Raw genomic sequence first — 17,082 nt, forward strand, 5'->3', positions numbered from 1 at the left:
TGCCTTGTTAGCTAGATAATTGAGCAAACTTGCCGGCAAAATAGAGTTTATGTTAGCATGGAAGCTAACTAGTTGACATTATCGCTTTTTGTTAAATAGCTAATTTAACTAGCTAAACGTAGATAGTACATTGATCAATCTCACAAGGAGCACACTCCAAATCCGGGCACGGTTGGTGATGATGGATCCCTATTTCTGGCTACAGGCAATTTGAAGCGGGGAACATCGGATAGCCATCACGATAAGCAAGAACCACATAAATGAAAATACTCACCCATAATGTCCTTCAATGTCGCTATCAGATGTTTGGAATCTGCTATCCGGTTGCTCGCGTTAGCTAGCAGCTTGAATGCTAGCTAGCTATGTGTATTTACTAAGCCAAGGTGGTTTTTGCAAATTCACTACCGATATGCAAGTTAAGCCATTCGCCTTTGGGTGAATAGCAGCTTACCAACCCTATGTTTGTAATGATTATTGTGCAGGGAAGTCTCCACCTTTCTTGGACTTGCCTGAAACTACTGCCACACGTATAAACAGCAGGAAAATTCGCGATATTTAGAAATGTGAGTCCCGCGAGAGGAAATTGGAACTAATGGAATGCCATTCGTTCATTAGCACACAGCATGAACAGTGTGATGGACTGGAGATTTTTTTCTATCCACCACTTTAATCCGTGTTGAGCATCATCAGTGACCATTGCTTTCCTGGTGAACATTAGTTTTGACATTTGCATCATCAGACAGACAACAAAATTGACTGAAACATGATTGATATTCATGTTTATTATTAAATAAATCTACTTTTATCTCTCCAGTTGGTCATGGTAGAATAACATTATTATAAGGGTCATTCCATGCTTTCATTGTATTAAATAGGCTACAAAGATATCCTCGTTTATTGTTATTTTTCTTAGAAATAAATATTTGAACTTGAGAATGACACAGAGAGGGGGCACTGCTTGGTACTCTGGCCAAAAAGTCAATCACGGGGAGCAGATTCAAGGTATTTTATTTATTTATTTAACCTTTAATTTGACAGGGAGTAATGAAACATGCAGAGTTTAAACTGCATTGTGATTAAAGCTTTTTTTCTGACCACAGGTTATGACTAGGGCCCCAAGTTTCTCCTGGTCAGAAAAATCCCTGGTCCTAAATTCGGATGTAGAATTAGCCCAGTGACTCCCACCTGTCTCCCCCTGTCCCCTATTAGCAGAGACATCCTGGTTTGACCTATCTGTACTACATGCAAAGTGCACTGTAAAATGAAGTACAGAAGACAAATTTGCTTGATTGGATCAATTTGACAGGAGTTCCAACATCCTATAAAGAAGCGGCGTATACACAAATTCTATGCAAATGAATCTAACCACAAAAAGGCTAAACATGGAGGGACACCAGGGACGGCTCAGAATGAGGCATAGAGATCTATTTTAGAGCAGAATACAGAATGAAGATTAGCACTGGCTCTGTAACATCACTTCAACATATGTAATATTATTAATGCAACTTAATCCACTGTCAGAAAAGTTTTATTTGCTGGTTGCTGGCTTTCCTACATTACTTCTCTGTGCTACAGTATGAACCTTGACACTTAGTGGAATGTACTGCCACCTTGTGTTGAAAATCAATTTACAACAAGTAATTCAGCGTTCCATAAAGGATATTTTAGAGAGATCTGAAATCCTATTGGGAAATGATGGTATCTAATTGTAAAATAGTGAACCCTACAGTCTTGTCAGGGGGTTGCAAAGCATCAGGCTACAGGCAGGATTCAGGTGCAACATTTCAGAAGGTGAATAAAACTGGATCCAAAATGTAGATTTATAGGCTGGACTAGAGAATGTCAATGAACTCTGACATAGATGTAGACTTACAAAATAACAAACAGTAATCTAAATGGCCAATAAGTTATGACTGGCTTCTAAGGCAGAGCGCCTTTGAACTAGTTAGAGTGCTTTTAACTTTGACAAAGAGTAAATCATTCATTTTAGTTTTAGAGAGCCATGGAACAACATGTCACTCCAGTGTAGCTTACTCTCCTTTGCCTTGACTTTAGAATGTATAATTAATGTCTATATTAATTTTATTGGAAAAAGATCTCACACAAAATATTACAATAGCCTACAATACTTAAATAAACACTGAATACACATAGTTTGATTATAGGTGATAGAGCACTGAGCAGTTACAATAGGCTAAAGTCAAAAACTTCCGAAGATTGTAACAGACCAAGATGTCCAGCAGAGGTCAAACTTGGTGTTCCTATCGCAGCAGTTGGCTTGAAGAACACGGTCAGAGAAACATTAACCTAAGTAGCAGATGTAATAGAAACACCTGAGCGGAGTGCCCACATCCGGTTTTCAAGGGAAACGGAAGCTAGGTTGAAGATACTGTATCCATGAAAACCGGACGTTAGTGGTTTCTACCCACCCCGCATAGGCTAGAGAAACATTAAACTAACGGAGAAACAGACATAAAATGAAAGCAGAGTAGACCTACATTACCAGTCAATAGTTTGGACACACTTACTCATTCAAGGGTTTTTCTTTATTTCTACTATTTTCTACATTGTAGAATAATAGTGAAGACATCACAACTATGAAATAACACACATGGAATCATGTAGTAACCAAAAAAGTGTTAAACAAATCAGATTCTTCAAAGTTGCCACCCTTTGCCTTGATGACAARTTTGCACACTCTTGGCATTCCTTTAACCAGCTTCTCCAACAGTCTAAAGGAGTTCCCACATATGCTGAGCATTTGTTGGCTGATTTTCCATCACTCTGCGGTCCAACTCATCCCAAACCATCTCAATTAGGTTGGGGTCGGGTGATTGTGGAGGCCAGGTCATCTGATGCAGCACTCCATCACTCTTCTTGGTCAAATAGCCCTTACACAGCCTGGAGGTGTGTTTTGTGTCATTGTCCTGTTGAAAAACAAATGATAGTCCCACTAAGCACAAACCAGATGGGATGGTATATCGCTGCTAAATGCTGTGGTAGCCATGCTGGTTAAGTGTACCTTGAATTCTAAATAAATCACTAAGAGTGTCACCAGCAAAGCACCCTCACACCTCCTCCTCCATGCTTCATGGTGGGAACTACACATGCGGAGATCATCCGGTCACCTACTCTGCGTCTCACAAAGACACCACGGTTGGAACCAAAAATCTCAAATTTGGACTCATCAGACCAAAGGACAGATTTCCACCAGTCTAATCACCATTGCTTGTGTTTCTTGGCCCATGCAAGTCTCTTCTTCTTATTGGTGTCCTTTAGTAGTGGTTTCTTTGCAGCAATTTGACCATGAAGGCCTGATTCACGCAGTCTCCTCTGAACAGTTGATGTTGAGATGTGTCTGTTACTTGAACTCTGTGAAGCATTTATTTGGGCTGCAATCTGAGGTGCAGTTAACTCTAATTAACTTATCCTCTGCAGCAGAGGTAACTCTGGGTCTTCCTTTCCTGTGGCAGTCCTCATGAGAGCCAGTTTCATCATAGCGCTTGATGATTTTTGCGACTGCACTTGAAGAAACTTCATGTCTTAAAGTAATGATGGACTGTTGTTTCTCTTTGCTTACTTGAGCTGTTTTTGCCATAATATGAACTTGGTCTTTTACCAAAGAGGGCTAACTTCTGTATACCACCCCTACTGTCACGAACGTCGTCAGGGAAATGACCGGACCAAGGTGCAGCGTGGTAAGCGTACATTTTTCTTTATTAAGAATGTCGCCAACAAAACAAGAAACACCAAAAACGAACGTGAAGCTTACTAGGGCTATACAGGCCACTAACAAAGACAACTACCCACAACTAAGGTGGCAAAACAGGCTGCCTAAGTATGATTCCCAATCAGAGACAACGATAGACAGCTGCCTCTGATTGGGAACCACATTTGGCTAAACACATAGAAATACAAAAACATAGAATGCCCACCCCACATCACACCCTGACCTAACCAAATAAAGAAATAAAACGGCTCTCTAAGGTCAGGGCGTGACACCTACCTTGTCACAACATAACGGTTTTGTTCAAACGCATTAAGAAGGAAAGAAATTCCACAAATGAACTTTTAAAAAGGCAAACTTGTTAACTTCTTATGGCTGGGGGCGCTATTTTCACGTTCAGATGAAAAGCGTGCCCAGAGTAAACTGCCTGCTACTCAGGCCCAGAAGCTAAGATATGCATATTATTAGAAGATGTGGATAGAAAACACTCTGAAGTTTCTAAAACTGTTTGAATGATGTCTGTGAGTATAACAGAACTCATATGGCAGGCAAAAACCTGAGAAAAAATCCAACCAGGAAGTGGGAAATCTGAGGTTTGTAGGTTTGCCTATCCAAGATACAGTGTAAATTTGGTCCGATTACACTCCCTAAGGCTTCCACTAGATGTCAACAGTCTTTAGAACCTTGTTTCGGGCTTCTACTGTGAAGGGGGAGCGTATAAGAGCTGTTTGAACCAGGTGTCTAGCAGAATGCCATTAGTTTAGTCAAGCGTGCGGCCGTGTGAGTGAGCTCTGTTCCTTTTCATTTCTAAAGACAAAGGAATTGTCCGGTTGAAACATTATTGAATATTTATGATAAAATCATCCTAAAGATTGATTCTATACATCGTTTGACATGTTTCTATTAACTGGAATATAACTTTTTTGACTTTTTGTCTGGACTTTATCGAACAAAACAAACATTTATTCTGGAACTGGGATTCCTGGGAGTGCATTCCGATGAAGATCATCAAAGGTAAATGAATATTTAMAATGCTATTTCTGACTTTTGTTGACTCCACAACATGGCGGGTATCTGTATGGTGGCTAAGCGCTGTACTCAGATTATCGCATGGTGTGCTTTTGCCATAAAGCTTTTTTTAAATCTGACACAGCGGTTGCATTAAGGAGAAGTATATCTTTAATTCTATGCATAACACTTGTATCTTTTATCAACGTTCATGATGAGTATTCCTGTAAATTGATGTGGCTCTCTGCAAAATCACTGGATGTTTTGTAGGCAAAACATTACTGAACATAACGCGCCAATGTAAACTGAGATTTCTGGATATAAATATGAACTTTATCGAACAAAACATACATGTATTGTGTAACATGAAGTCCTATGAGTGCCATCTGATGAAGATCATCAAAGGTTAGTGATTCATTTGATCTCTATTTCTGCTTTTTGTGACTCTTCTCTTTGGCTGGAAAATGGCTGTGTTTTTCTGTGACTAGGCGCTCACCTAACATAATCAGATGGTGTGCTTTCGTCGTAAAGCCTTTTTGAAATCGGACACTGTGGTGGGATTAACAACAAGTTTATCTTTAAAATGCTGTATAATACTTGTATGTTTGAGGAATTTTAATTATGAGATTTCTGTTGTTTGAATTTGGCGCCCTGCACTTTCACTGGCTGTTGTCAAATCGATCCCGTTAACGGGATTTCAGCCGTAAGAAGTTAATTGAAATGCATTCTAGGTGACTATCACATGAAGCTGGTTGAGAGAATGCCACAAGTGTGCAAAGCTGTCATCAAGGCAAAGGGTGGCTACATTGAAGAATATAAAATATATTTTGACTTGTTTAACACTTTTTTGGTTACTACATGATTCCATATGTGTTGAGCACGGGGCATGAGCTTATCCATTTATGGTCTAAAATTCTAATTTCAACGAATACTGAGCACTTGGCAGTCCCCATAACATTATTTTCTACTGATTAAAACATTTGATTTGAGCACAGAACTTCTCCCCTTCCAAAATATGGTTTTATTTAAGGCAATCTAGTAACTCTGATCTGAGAGCAACAGAGATTCCCTTAAGGCGAAGGGAATGCTATACATGTTGAAAGTCACATCTCAGCTTGAGTGCACAGCAATGTTGGCCAGGCAGGCAGGCAAATCACTAGCCAGTATCTGGCTCCATCTCTGCCTTTTCTATCCCTCTGCTAACCCACTTAGACTGATCCCCCCCAGCAGAAAACAGAGTGGCACCTCCACATACATGCCAGATGGTGTGTTGTGCTAATCTATCAATTGACTCTATTTGGAGTCACTGTCTGGGCAAAGCTCAATATCCTACATCACTGATGCTGGGCCTGAGCCATTTCTGTTCTACTGACACACATGAAGTGAACCATTCCATCTGCTTTTTAGTAGAACATTTATATGGCAGTCTCATGGTAATAATGGCGGCCAATGTTGGGGATTAAATAGAGAATTTCCATTCCTAAAATGTGCAGTATCCACATGACTGTGCCAATATGAGTCCAACACCACTGTTTGAATGGCATGCAAAAACATGTACACATCCCCTATTACAAAATATCAAGTATGGGTGAAGCCACCATTCGATAGTGGATATTGTAGCTTTTTTTATTAATGATAAAATAGGGTCATTCACATCTCCTCTCTGTGTTCCACAATGGAATAATTGTCCATTTGACATTATAAGGAGGCAAACATAGGGAAATTGTATTTTCCTTGGCCTAGTTTAAATATGCCTGGGGATGGCACAATTAAAGCACACTGAATATGTTCAATCCCCTCACCTGTGCCCTAAACCGAAACAAATAGACTATCCGTCAACATTTCGATATTGAATTATCTATAATATATGTATAACTCTATCAACATAAAATGTAACCTCAGTTTTAACCTGGTAGTTATTTTTTTTCCCTTGTGTATTTTCAATTAAACGTACCGGACATATAAAGCCTGGCCTACGTACATGTTCACCTGTATAGTGTCTACCACTGTAATCCCGTCTATGCAATTTCTTCCGGGAAACCGAGTCAACTGCGTTTGGGCAGAAGAGACGAAGCGAGATGATTTACTCCTGTTTGTCCACAATATACAGACCGATAAGCAGACCACCTACCTTTCCGCCTTTGGGACAACCACTCCCATCAAAGCGGAGACAAGACCATTTAGTCATTATATACAGTATCTCTGCTTTYGGCGAGCGGCGCGCCAGTGCTGAGTTTCGTTGGTGACGTCTGTCGCCAGTACCCGCCCCTTTCAGTTATCGTCTTGCTTTGCTGCATAGACCGCGCAGGAACCTGGACCAAACAAGGCGGAATTTCAGTTGCTTATCCATCATCGATATGGGAATTATACCATTCTTTCAGAACCAAGCTCTTATCCCATACTATCTGAAGCCAGTCCACTTCGAGACACAGACTATAAAAACTGCCGGTTGAAGGAACACCAGCAGTAGATTGTTATTATTGCCTTAGCCAGTACAGCATATCTGGAATGTTTCCTGCTGATGCAGGGATGATGTACCACCTTGTGCGATGAGAAGTAGCCTAACGTTTTCTCAGAACTGGAGATGCGCATTTTCTAAATTGTCCTAGTTGATTTTGGGAAAATGCTCTGGACAATTTCAGTGCTCTGTATGTCTGTGGTGGTAAGTACCAGACACCTTTGTCTTTGGTATTGTTCTTATTATAGGGGTGCTTCCCGGCAGGTTCTCGATTTAAAGAGACAGTTTTTATTTTTGCGTTTGTTCTGTTCTAAACGTATCTGCAATTAGCCAAGTGAAGATATTGTTAACTTTGACTCTTCTATAATTCGTGAATTTTACAGGTAATCTTGTATAATAGGCTACAATATCGATTCGTTTTTTTAATTAAAAAAAGATCTATTGTCAGAACAGAATGGTAGGATGGATGAACAATAGCACATAGGCCTATATGCTATGACTCTTGCCCCATGAGAATGACACTACTATTCATCTTATTGCAGGCTACCTGTAAATGTAATGTATTGCTTGTTATTAGCTAACATTATTTTATTGTACACAATTGTATTGTAACATATGTCATCTTTAGAATCCCTGTATTCAAACAGCTTGTATGGGACTATAACCTGTGAGGTCATATATGTATTACTAGAATCATCCAATACAAAGTCTCATATACAGACTTCAGGCTTTGTTTTTCCAATGCTGGAGAAACTCTTAGGGAAAACAGACTGCATTGAAATGCTGTACTGGATGTTGACCCACCCTGCCTCAATCCAATTTAACACTTATATTTAAGTAATGTTCTCATTTATACATAGATCCATGTATTTTTGTCTAATATCGACACTTCATACAGTGCAGGGCAATATTTATATGAGTGCTCTCAGCCAGAGAGAACATACAATCTAGGAATCTATGCATGTTTTATGTCCAATTTATACCATTTTTTTGATAACTTTTTWAAAAAAGTATTATTTGGCAAAATTCTGATACTAGGGTGGTATCTAGCCAACCTTACAGATACAGTAGTCCATCATCCACTGTAATCAATTATTGACATTTAACCAGTAAAGGAGGTATCCTTATCTTCCAGTATCACCATGGAACAGATATTATAACAAAATTATATTTTCCATTCTAAAATGTAATTTTGTGTCAGTCATTTCTGTGGTTTGGGCCCCTCTGTGTATCTCCTCTCAGGCGAGGTCCACTGCTTGTTTGTGCTTGTGTTGTTGGCAGTACATTCTGACATTAGCATGAATATTCTTCACTGGCCCATGAAGGAGGCAGCACCACTGGTGTTTGTCAGTGATAAACGAGGCATGGCTGCACCAAACACACTCACTCTTCCTCACCGTTTAGTTGCATGATGACATGTTGCAACAGGTGCTGGGTTGGTTGTTATCTGGTACTGTAATGGCTTATGGGAAGCTCATAGTTACACATAGTTACTTTTGCACTGTTGTGGCAAACAGCCATGCCTTCCATGTAGCCTACAACAGCACAGTTAAGCTCTAAGCTGGATGTTTTTTTAACCTTTATTTAGCTCTAAGATGGATGTTCTAAACCCGTCAAACTCAACTCTGGACCTCAAAGCTAGTTCCTGTCACGCCCTGGCCTTAGTATTATTTGTTTTCTTTATTATTTTAGTTAGGTCAGGGTGTGACATGGGGTATGTGTGTGTTTTGGGTGATTATATGGTATAGGGGGGTTGTAGTGTATGGGTTTGTGTTGAGTGTATGTGTCTAGGTATGTCTATGGTTGAGTGTAGGTGTTTAGGAAAGTCTATGGTTGCCTGATTTGGTTCTCAATCAGAGACAGCTGGTTATTGTTGTCTCTGATTGGGAGCCATATTTAAGGTAGCCATAGGCTTTAGGTGTTTGTGGGTAATTGTCTATGTTGAACGTTTGTTGCTTTTTGTGTGCACTAACGTTTATAGCTTCACGGTCGTTTGTTGTTGTTGGTTGTTGTTTGTTGTTGTTTGTTGTTGTTGTTGTTGTTGTTGTTGTTGTTGTTGTTGTTGTTGTTGTTGTTGTTTGTTGTTGTTTTTTGTTTTGTTTTGTTAGTTTGTAAAGTGTTTTGCTTCGTTTTTCCTTCTTCAAATAAAAAGAAGATGTTTCTTTTTCACATCCTGCGTTTTGGTCCGTCTCTCCTCCACACGGTCGTGACAGAATTACCCCCAAGCAAGGATCAAGCAGCGTGATCAGTGGCAACAGGAGCAAGGAACAAAGGATTCATGGACATGGGAGGAGATTTTGGATGGAAAGGGACCTTGGGCACAACCGGGAGAATATCGCCTCCCTCGTGAAGAGCTGGAGGCAGCGAAAGCCGAGAGGAGGCGATATGAGGAGGCAGCACGGAGGCAAGGCTGGAAGCCCGCAAGTACAACCCAAACATTTCTTGGGGGGGGCTTAGAGGTAGTGGGCCGAGGGCAGGTAGGAGACCTGCGCCCACTTCCCAGGCTAACCGTGGAGAGCGGGAGTACGGGCGGACACCGTGTTACGCAGTAGAGCGCACGGTGTCTCCTGTACGTGTTCATAGCCCGGTGCGGGTTATTCCCACCTCCCCGCACTGGTAGGGCTAGATTGGGCATTGAGCCAGGTGCCATGAAGCCGGCTCAACGCGTCTGGTCTCCAGTGCGTCTCCTCGGGCCGGCTTACATGGCACCAGCCTTACGCATGGTGTCCCCGGTTCGCCTACATAGCCCGGTGCGGGTTATTCCACCTCCCCGCACTGGGCGGGCGACGGGGACCATTCAACCAGGTAAGGTTGGGCAGGCTCGGTCTCAAGGGAGTCAGTACGCCTGCACGGTCCGGTATTTCCGGCGCCACCTCCCCGCCCCAGTCCAGTTCCACCAGTGCCTACACCACGCACCAGGCTTCCAGTGTGTCTCCAGAGCCTGTTCCTCCTCCACGCACTCGTCCAATGGTGCGTGTCTCCCGCCCATTACCACCTGTGCCTACGCCACGCACCAAGTCTCCTGTGCGTCTCCAGAGTCCTGTGCATCCTGTTGCTGCTCCCCGCACTAGCCTTGAAGTGCGTGTCCCCAGCCCGGTACCACCAGTGCCGGCCCCACGCACTAGGCCTAATGTGCGTATCCAGGGTCCAGTATGCCCTGTTCCTTCTCCCCGCACTAACCTTGAGATGCGTGTCTCCAGCCCGGTACCACCAGTTCCGGCACCACGCACCAGGCCTACAGTGTGCCTCATCCGGCCAGAGCCATCCGTCTCCCCAGTGCCATCTGAGCCATCCGTCTCCCCAGCGCCATCTGAGCCATCCGTCTCCCCAGCGCCATCTGAGCCATCCGTCTCCCCAGCGCCATCTGAGCCATCCATCTCCCCAGCGCCGTCTGAGCCATCCGTCTGCCCAGTGCCGTCTGAGCCATCCGTCTGTCCCGAGCCATTAGAGCGCCCGTCTGTCCCGAGCCGTCAGAGCCGTTCGTCAGTCAGGAGCTGCTAGAGCCATTCGTCAGACAGGATCTGCCAGAGCCGCCAACCAGACAGGATCTGCCAGAGCCGCAACCAGACAGGATCTGCCAGAGCCGCCAACCAGACAGGACTGCAGAGCCGCCAACCAGACAGGATCGCCAGAGCCGCCAACCAGACAGGATCTGCCAGAGCCGCCAACCAGACAGGATCTGCCAGAGCCGCCAGCCAGCCATGACGTCCAGAGCCGTCAGCCAGCCATGAGCGTCCAGAGCCGTCAGCCTGCCATGAGCGTCCAGAGCCGTCAGCCGCCATGAGCGTCCAGAGCCGTCAGCCTGCCATGAGCGTCCAGAGCCGTCAGCCTGCCATGAGCGTCCAGAGCCGTCAGCCTGCCATGAGTCCAGAGCCGTCAGCCAGCCATGAGCGTCCAGAGCCGTCAGCCAGCCATGAGCGCCAGAGCCGTCAGCCAGCCATGAGCGTCCAGAGCCGTCAGCCAGCCATGGGCAGCCAGAGTCGCCCGCCAGCCATGGGCAGCCAGAGTCGCCCGCCAGCCATGGGCAGCCAGAGTCGCCCGCCAGCCATGGGCAGCCAGAGTCGCCCGCCAGCCATGGGCAGCCAGAGTCGCCCGCCAGCCATGAGCAGCCAGAGTCGCCAGTCAGCCGGGATCGGCTGAATCCGCCAGTCAGCCAGGATCTACCAGAGACACCGAAGCGGATATTGACAATGCTGGAGTGGGGGCCACGTCCCGCACCCGAGCCGCCGCCAATATAGGGCCCACCCCGGACCCTCCCTTTATATGTCAGGTTTTGCGGCCGGAGTCCGCACCTTTTGGGGGGGTACTGTCACGCCCTGGCCTTAGTATTATTTGTTTTCTTTATTATTTTAGTTAGGTCAGGGTGTGACATGGGGTATGTGTGGTGTTTGGGTGATTATATGGTATAGGGGGGTTGTAGTGTATGGGTTTGTGTTGAGTGTATGTGTCTAGGTATGTCTATGGTTGAGTGTAGGTGTTTAGGAAAGTCTATGGTTGCCTGATTTGGTTCTCAATCAGAGACAGCTGGTTATTGTTGTCTCTGATTGGGAGCCATATTTAAGGTAGCCATAGGCTTTAGGTGTTTGTGGGTAATTGTCTATGTTGAACGTTTGTTGCTTTTTGTGTGCACTAACGTTTATAGCTTCACGGTCGTTTGTTGTTGTTTTGTTAGTTTGTAAAGTGTTTTGCTTCGTTTTTCCTTCTTCAAATAAAAAGAAGATGTCTTATTTTTCTTCATGCTGCGTTTTGGTCCGTCTCTCCTCCACACGGTCGTGACAGTTCCACTGTATTTTTTCATTGTTCACCTGTAATCAGGGACTGGTTTAGACCTGGGACACCAGGTGTGTGCAATTAACTATCAGGTAGAACAGAAAGCCAGCAGGCTCCAGACCTCGTAGGGTAAGAGTTGAATACCCCTGTTCTAGATCAGGGTTTCCCAAACTCGGCCCTGGGGCCCCCCCTGGGTTCACATTTTGGTTTTTGCCCTAGCACTACATAGCTGATTCAAATGATCAAAGCTTGATGATGAGTTAGTTATTTGAATCTGCTGTGTAGTGCTAGGGCAAAAACCAAAATGTACACCCAGGGGGGGCCCCCAACACTGAGTTTGGGAAACCCTGATCTAGATGATACCAGAGGCTCTGACAACAACTTTGAAATGCAGGATGTTGTGGCACATGTATGTATGTGTGATTATTTTAAGATGATGTCAGAAAAGTTCTGGTGGATGGTTTCACTTGCCCATTGTGTGTTGTCCAGAGATCTGCTTGCGTGTGCAATTGGCCTAGCTTTGAGGTGTTACCTAACACATGGACAGGCACATGCACTCACGCACGCACAGGGGTTGTCATCATGTGTACTTAACCCCTATACAATCTTAGACACATAACTGACAGTATACTTAGTGAACTGTGTATAACATCTTGTCACATGTCTCATGTAAAAAAGGTTCAGATGGATCACCCCATCCTCTCACACTAAATCCCAAGATGAGAAAGTGTTGAAACCAAAATAAGATTCTGGTTCAACATGTCTCTGAACAATGATGATTGAAAACCATTGCCCAATGCCTAATCATTTCCTTTGTGTTACCGTTCTTCAGTGCATGATGTGCAAAGAGGTACGGTCCATAAGGGTTGTGTGTGTGTGTCTTGGGGCGGGCATGTTGTTGTTGGAGGTTGAATTACAGAGTGTTCAGGCAGGGCAGATGTAGCTGAGTCTGGCTGTCTCTCCAGGAACCAGCCTTGCAACCAGTGCAGCAGCAGCACTGCAGTGGCACGGCATAGATGGGCTGGCTGTCCTCTCTCTGTCCTCCAGCCAGGGAGGGAGCATCCTGATATCACTCACTAACCTCCTGGAGCTCAGCTCTAAACATATGAGTCGTAATAGCACTAGCCTTGCTATGGCTTTAGTATTAATGATGTCCTATCAACAGATGTATCCTATACACATTCATCATGTATCAAATGTATTAGATTTAGAGGATACTACTGTATACAATATCTACAAACCAGATTAGACTACAGTATTTCTCTCCTTCTCTTTTTATCCTGCATGGCAGGTATGAAATGCTAAAGAGGGTTGATTCAGAGTAATAGATAGTTATCAGTGATTTATGGCCACTCACAGGCGGTGTGGTGTGATGGTGGGCAGTCCCTCAGACAGCAGCAGTCTCATGACAGGATGCCAGTGGTGTGTTTTTTTCAAACAGGAAATGCAGTGACAGGAGCCTGCTCTCTTATCTGAGCTAGAAGGGAGGGACATTCACTCGCTCGCTCGCACGCATGCACACATTCATTCACACCACAAACCGTCAATATCTGTCAGTTTCAGACCACCAAACCAATGTCCCTGCAGTGCATCACATGTTGAATATAACCAGTTTCACACTTGTTTTTTTATTGGGTAAACGTGACAAGGCTGGAGCTGGAACATTTTGTACCTCATGACATATCATCAAAAGACAGTGTGTTGGCTGAAAGTGATGTTGCCCTTAGTTGCACCTTACTTATCTTCAAATGTCCATTGTTCGTCAGGGGTCAATTTGCACATGATGACACAAACAGATAGTTGTTACTAGATTTGTTTTTTGGAACTCAGTCAGTGTCTCAACTGCGTCTTTCTTTTCCCCAACGCAGTTAAGCCAAAATAACGCTCCCATTGGCTAGCTAGCGTTGTCTCATTCACAGGCGATCTGCGCAGAGACAGTGGCCTTCCATGTAAGGATGGAAAGTGTAATTGAACAATTAGCTGCCTACCGTAATGCAGAACCTATTATTATCATGTTTGGTAACATTTGCCCATGTATTTATTTTCAGAGATTCAATGAGTTGTAAAAATGTTTCAGAACTCTGCTGAATTCCCTCAATTAAAGGTCAGCTAAGTTTACTAGGCTACTTAACGTTACTAGCTCCGTATTTGAAGTTATATTATCATTAGTAGTCTATTATCAGGTAAAAGCATATGCTTATTATTCATAATTTCTCAAATATTTATTAGCTAATCATTCAGTCGAACATGCTATGCTACAGCCATTGAATCTGTCTTTGAGCATTAAGGGAAGGTAATGGCTATCTCTGTCCATGACATTATGTTATTATATTTTTCAATCTTGAAATACAAGGGCAAATGTTATTGATCAGTGACTGAAATTTCACGCTACGTGATATTCACTTCCGGACTTGGAGACTTGGAGAGCGCTCAAAGCATTGTAGAACGCCTCTCTGAATAACGGGGCGTGGTTTTGGCTTAACTGCGTTGGGAAAAAGAAAGCTGCGTCTCAACTTAATGTTGAGAGTTAGAATAGTAGAATTGCAGGAAATTAGCTATAAAACTGCAACAACAAACAAATCTAACTAATTTGTTTACTTTTTGTTAATAAAATACTTTTGCTGCCAACAGATCCCTCTGTACATATTAAATCATATTTTTTAATCCCGGTGCTGAGTTAATGTTAGTTCATGTTTTTTAGATGTTTTGTTTTATTTCACCTTTATTTAACCAGGTAGGCTAGTTGAAAACAAGTTCTCATTTACAACTGCGATCTGGCCAAGATAAAGCACAGCAGATTGACACATACAACAACACAGAGTTACACATGGAATAAACAAACATACAGTCAATGTGTAGCGGCTAATAGTATAGCTAATACCCCCCCGACTTCAAACCCAGGGATGTTGATTCAATTCTCAAGTCTGTTTTGCTGTGGTTCAGTTTAGGACATCAGGCTTGTGGGAAAACTGCTAATCTCTATTCATGTTCAGCAGAGTTTGGTCTCACTCCCCCTCCCCTCAAAATTGTCCCGCCAGGTCCCCAGCCCTCACATCAGCGAGAACAACATGTGCTTCTGAGCCAAACGGGGAGCAGCAGCGGAGGAGGCTGGTATTTTATTGTCCCGCTCCTGATGAGATGCTCTGAGAATATTAATACCCCCCACCCKACATCTCTGAGATGAATTAGGGCGTTCTCGTTTCTCTGGTAGGTCTACTGCAGTATGTAAACCATTAAAAACACTGGATTTGACCACAACTTTTAACAGGGCTCTGCATGTTCAGAAAGTGATGATGCAGCTCTCCTTTCTTTCCCTGCATATCGGCGGTTATAGCCTCAAACATCATATTTCTGTGGCGAATTGGCACACTGGACAAAAAAGTGAAATCAACAGAGCCACTTCCCATCCAGCCCCACATTTAAGAGAGGAAATAGAACATGTGGTCTGCCATTAGAAGGAATTTTATGTAGGATCTGCATAGGGCTAGACTGGATGTAAATTCAGTGAAAGGAGTGGAGGGCTGTTGTAGATGCGGATGGCATTGGCGTTTACTAGTGCTGAAAGAATGCCTGTCAGTGAAAGTCAAACAGAAGGACATCACACATCAACAGAACATTGGGTACTGTGTGTGTTCACCAGATGTTATCTTGATGAAATTCCTCAATGTGCTGTTTAGAACATCAGCCAAGTTGTGGTACCAGTTATTTGAATGGATTTTCAAGTGCTCGCTACTGAAAATATGAAATATTTTTGTGTCCCTTGGATGGATTGCCTTAACATAAATATTTAACATTTTTGAAAATAACTAAATACAACCATGCCGTGTTAAAACATATATATTTAGTTTCTTTATAGAGAAGTTGAATAAGTTATTTAAATTRGTTTATTGGATCTATTAAAGGTTGTAGTAACAACACCAGAAACACTTAACAATCTACTAGTACTTATGGAATTATATTTATTGATGACATAATAGACTTCTCCATTCCATGATGATGTCACTGTTAGAGCATGCCCCCTGGCCATGGCCTAGCTTCTGTTATATTACAGTATGTGGGGAAGCCAGTACGGTAGGTGGCTAAGCACCCGGTGTGAGATTGTGTCCTGTAATGTTGACTCAATGCGCTTGTTTGTGACTCACTGTCCTTTAACTATAGCCAGTTTGGGGGGTTCTAGGGGTGACTTTGCCTGAGCTGTAGTTGTTTTCACACATCAATTTATTTGGTAAATCAGCTGAGTCTCTAACAGCGACTCTTATGTGTTTTTGTCTTGTCTGCAGTACATTGTCTAAGCCCAACACTGTCTCTGTTGTCGTTTCTTTCTGTTCTCAGCTACTGTACAGTGTAGTTGGTGAGGCCTCCAGCCAGCCTCTGACACCCAGCCGAGGCACTGAGACAGAGGCCCTGTCTGCCCGCCACTACTACCACACAGACCCCAGCACAGGCATTCAGCTGGTCTGTGACAAGTGCCCCGCGGGCACCTTTGTTTCCAGACACTGTACCCAGACCAACGTGAGAGATTGCAGCCGCTGCGACGAGGGCACATTCACTCACGGAGAGAACGGGATTCAGCATTGCCACCGCTGCAGGAGGCCCTGCCACGCCCCCCTCGTTGAAAAGGTCCCCTGCACGGCCACCTCGGACCGGATCTGCACCTGCCCTCCGGACACCTTCACCCAGGGGGACAGCTGCACGGCCCACTCCCTGTGCCCTGTGGGCTCAGGGGTTAAGAAGAGGGGCAACGATGTGGAGGATGTGCGCTGTAAGGCGTGCGCACGGGGGAGTTTCTCTGATATGGCCTCCAGTGTGTTGAGGTGCAGGACACACACAGACTGCCTGGCCCAGAGTCTGCCCCTACTGGCGGTGGGCACTAGAGAGACAGACAACATCTGTGGACCTGCTTCTCCCACCTCCCCCACCCTCCTGGGACCTGCACAGTCTGCCTTCGTCCAGGAGCCCTCCCCTTCCTCCTCCTTAGCTGGCCCAGTACGTAAAGGTAAGGGGCAGTGGACAAGACTCCCTCAACTACTTTACATCTGTTGCTCCCCCACCAAGGTTATTTTGTTTTTCATTTCAGTATCACCCTAGATATGCCCTCGGGGGATTGTAATTCTCATGT

The 17,082-nt window shown here is 44.1% G+C and overlaps 2 protein-coding genes across 5 annotated transcripts in view; one reads left to right on the forward strand and one right to left on the reverse strand.

Moving 5' to 3' along the window:
- Positions 1–546, reverse strand: part of LOC111972710 (CD2-associated protein) — a 92,258-nt gene extending 91,712 nt beyond the window's left edge. For 2 of the 4 annotated variants that reach the window (XM_023999760.2, XM_023999759.2), the window contains exon 1: positions 275–545. In XM_023999760.2, the coding sequence (XP_023855528.1) occupies positions 275–278 (4 nt within the window). In that variant the 5' untranslated portion in view covers positions 279–545. Of the gene's footprint in view, positions 1–274 lie in introns of all 4 variants that reach the window. The other 2 variants (XM_023999761.2, XM_023999763.2) reach the window with 2 other exon arrangements.
- A 6,462-nt stretch (positions 547–7,008) lies between these two features.
- Positions 7,009–17,082, forward strand: part of LOC111972902 (tumor necrosis factor receptor superfamily member 21-like) — a 38,302-nt gene continuing 28,228 nt past the window's right edge. Inside the window, exons 1-2 of the mRNA XM_024000014.2 lie at positions 7,009–7,397; positions 16,296–16,959. Coding sequence (XP_023855782.1) covers positions 7,359–7,397; positions 16,296–16,959 — 703 coding nt within the window. The 5' untranslated portion in view covers positions 7,009–7,358. The remainder of the gene's footprint in view (positions 7,398–16,295; positions 16,960–17,082) is intronic.

This window comes from Salvelinus sp. IW2-2015, linkage group LG14, assembly GCF_002910315.2.
Source record: "Salvelinus sp. IW2-2015 linkage group LG14, ASM291031v2, whole genome shotgun sequence".
NCBI lineage: Eukaryota > Metazoa > Chordata > Actinopteri > Salmoniformes > Salmonidae > Salvelinus > Salvelinus sp. IW2-2015.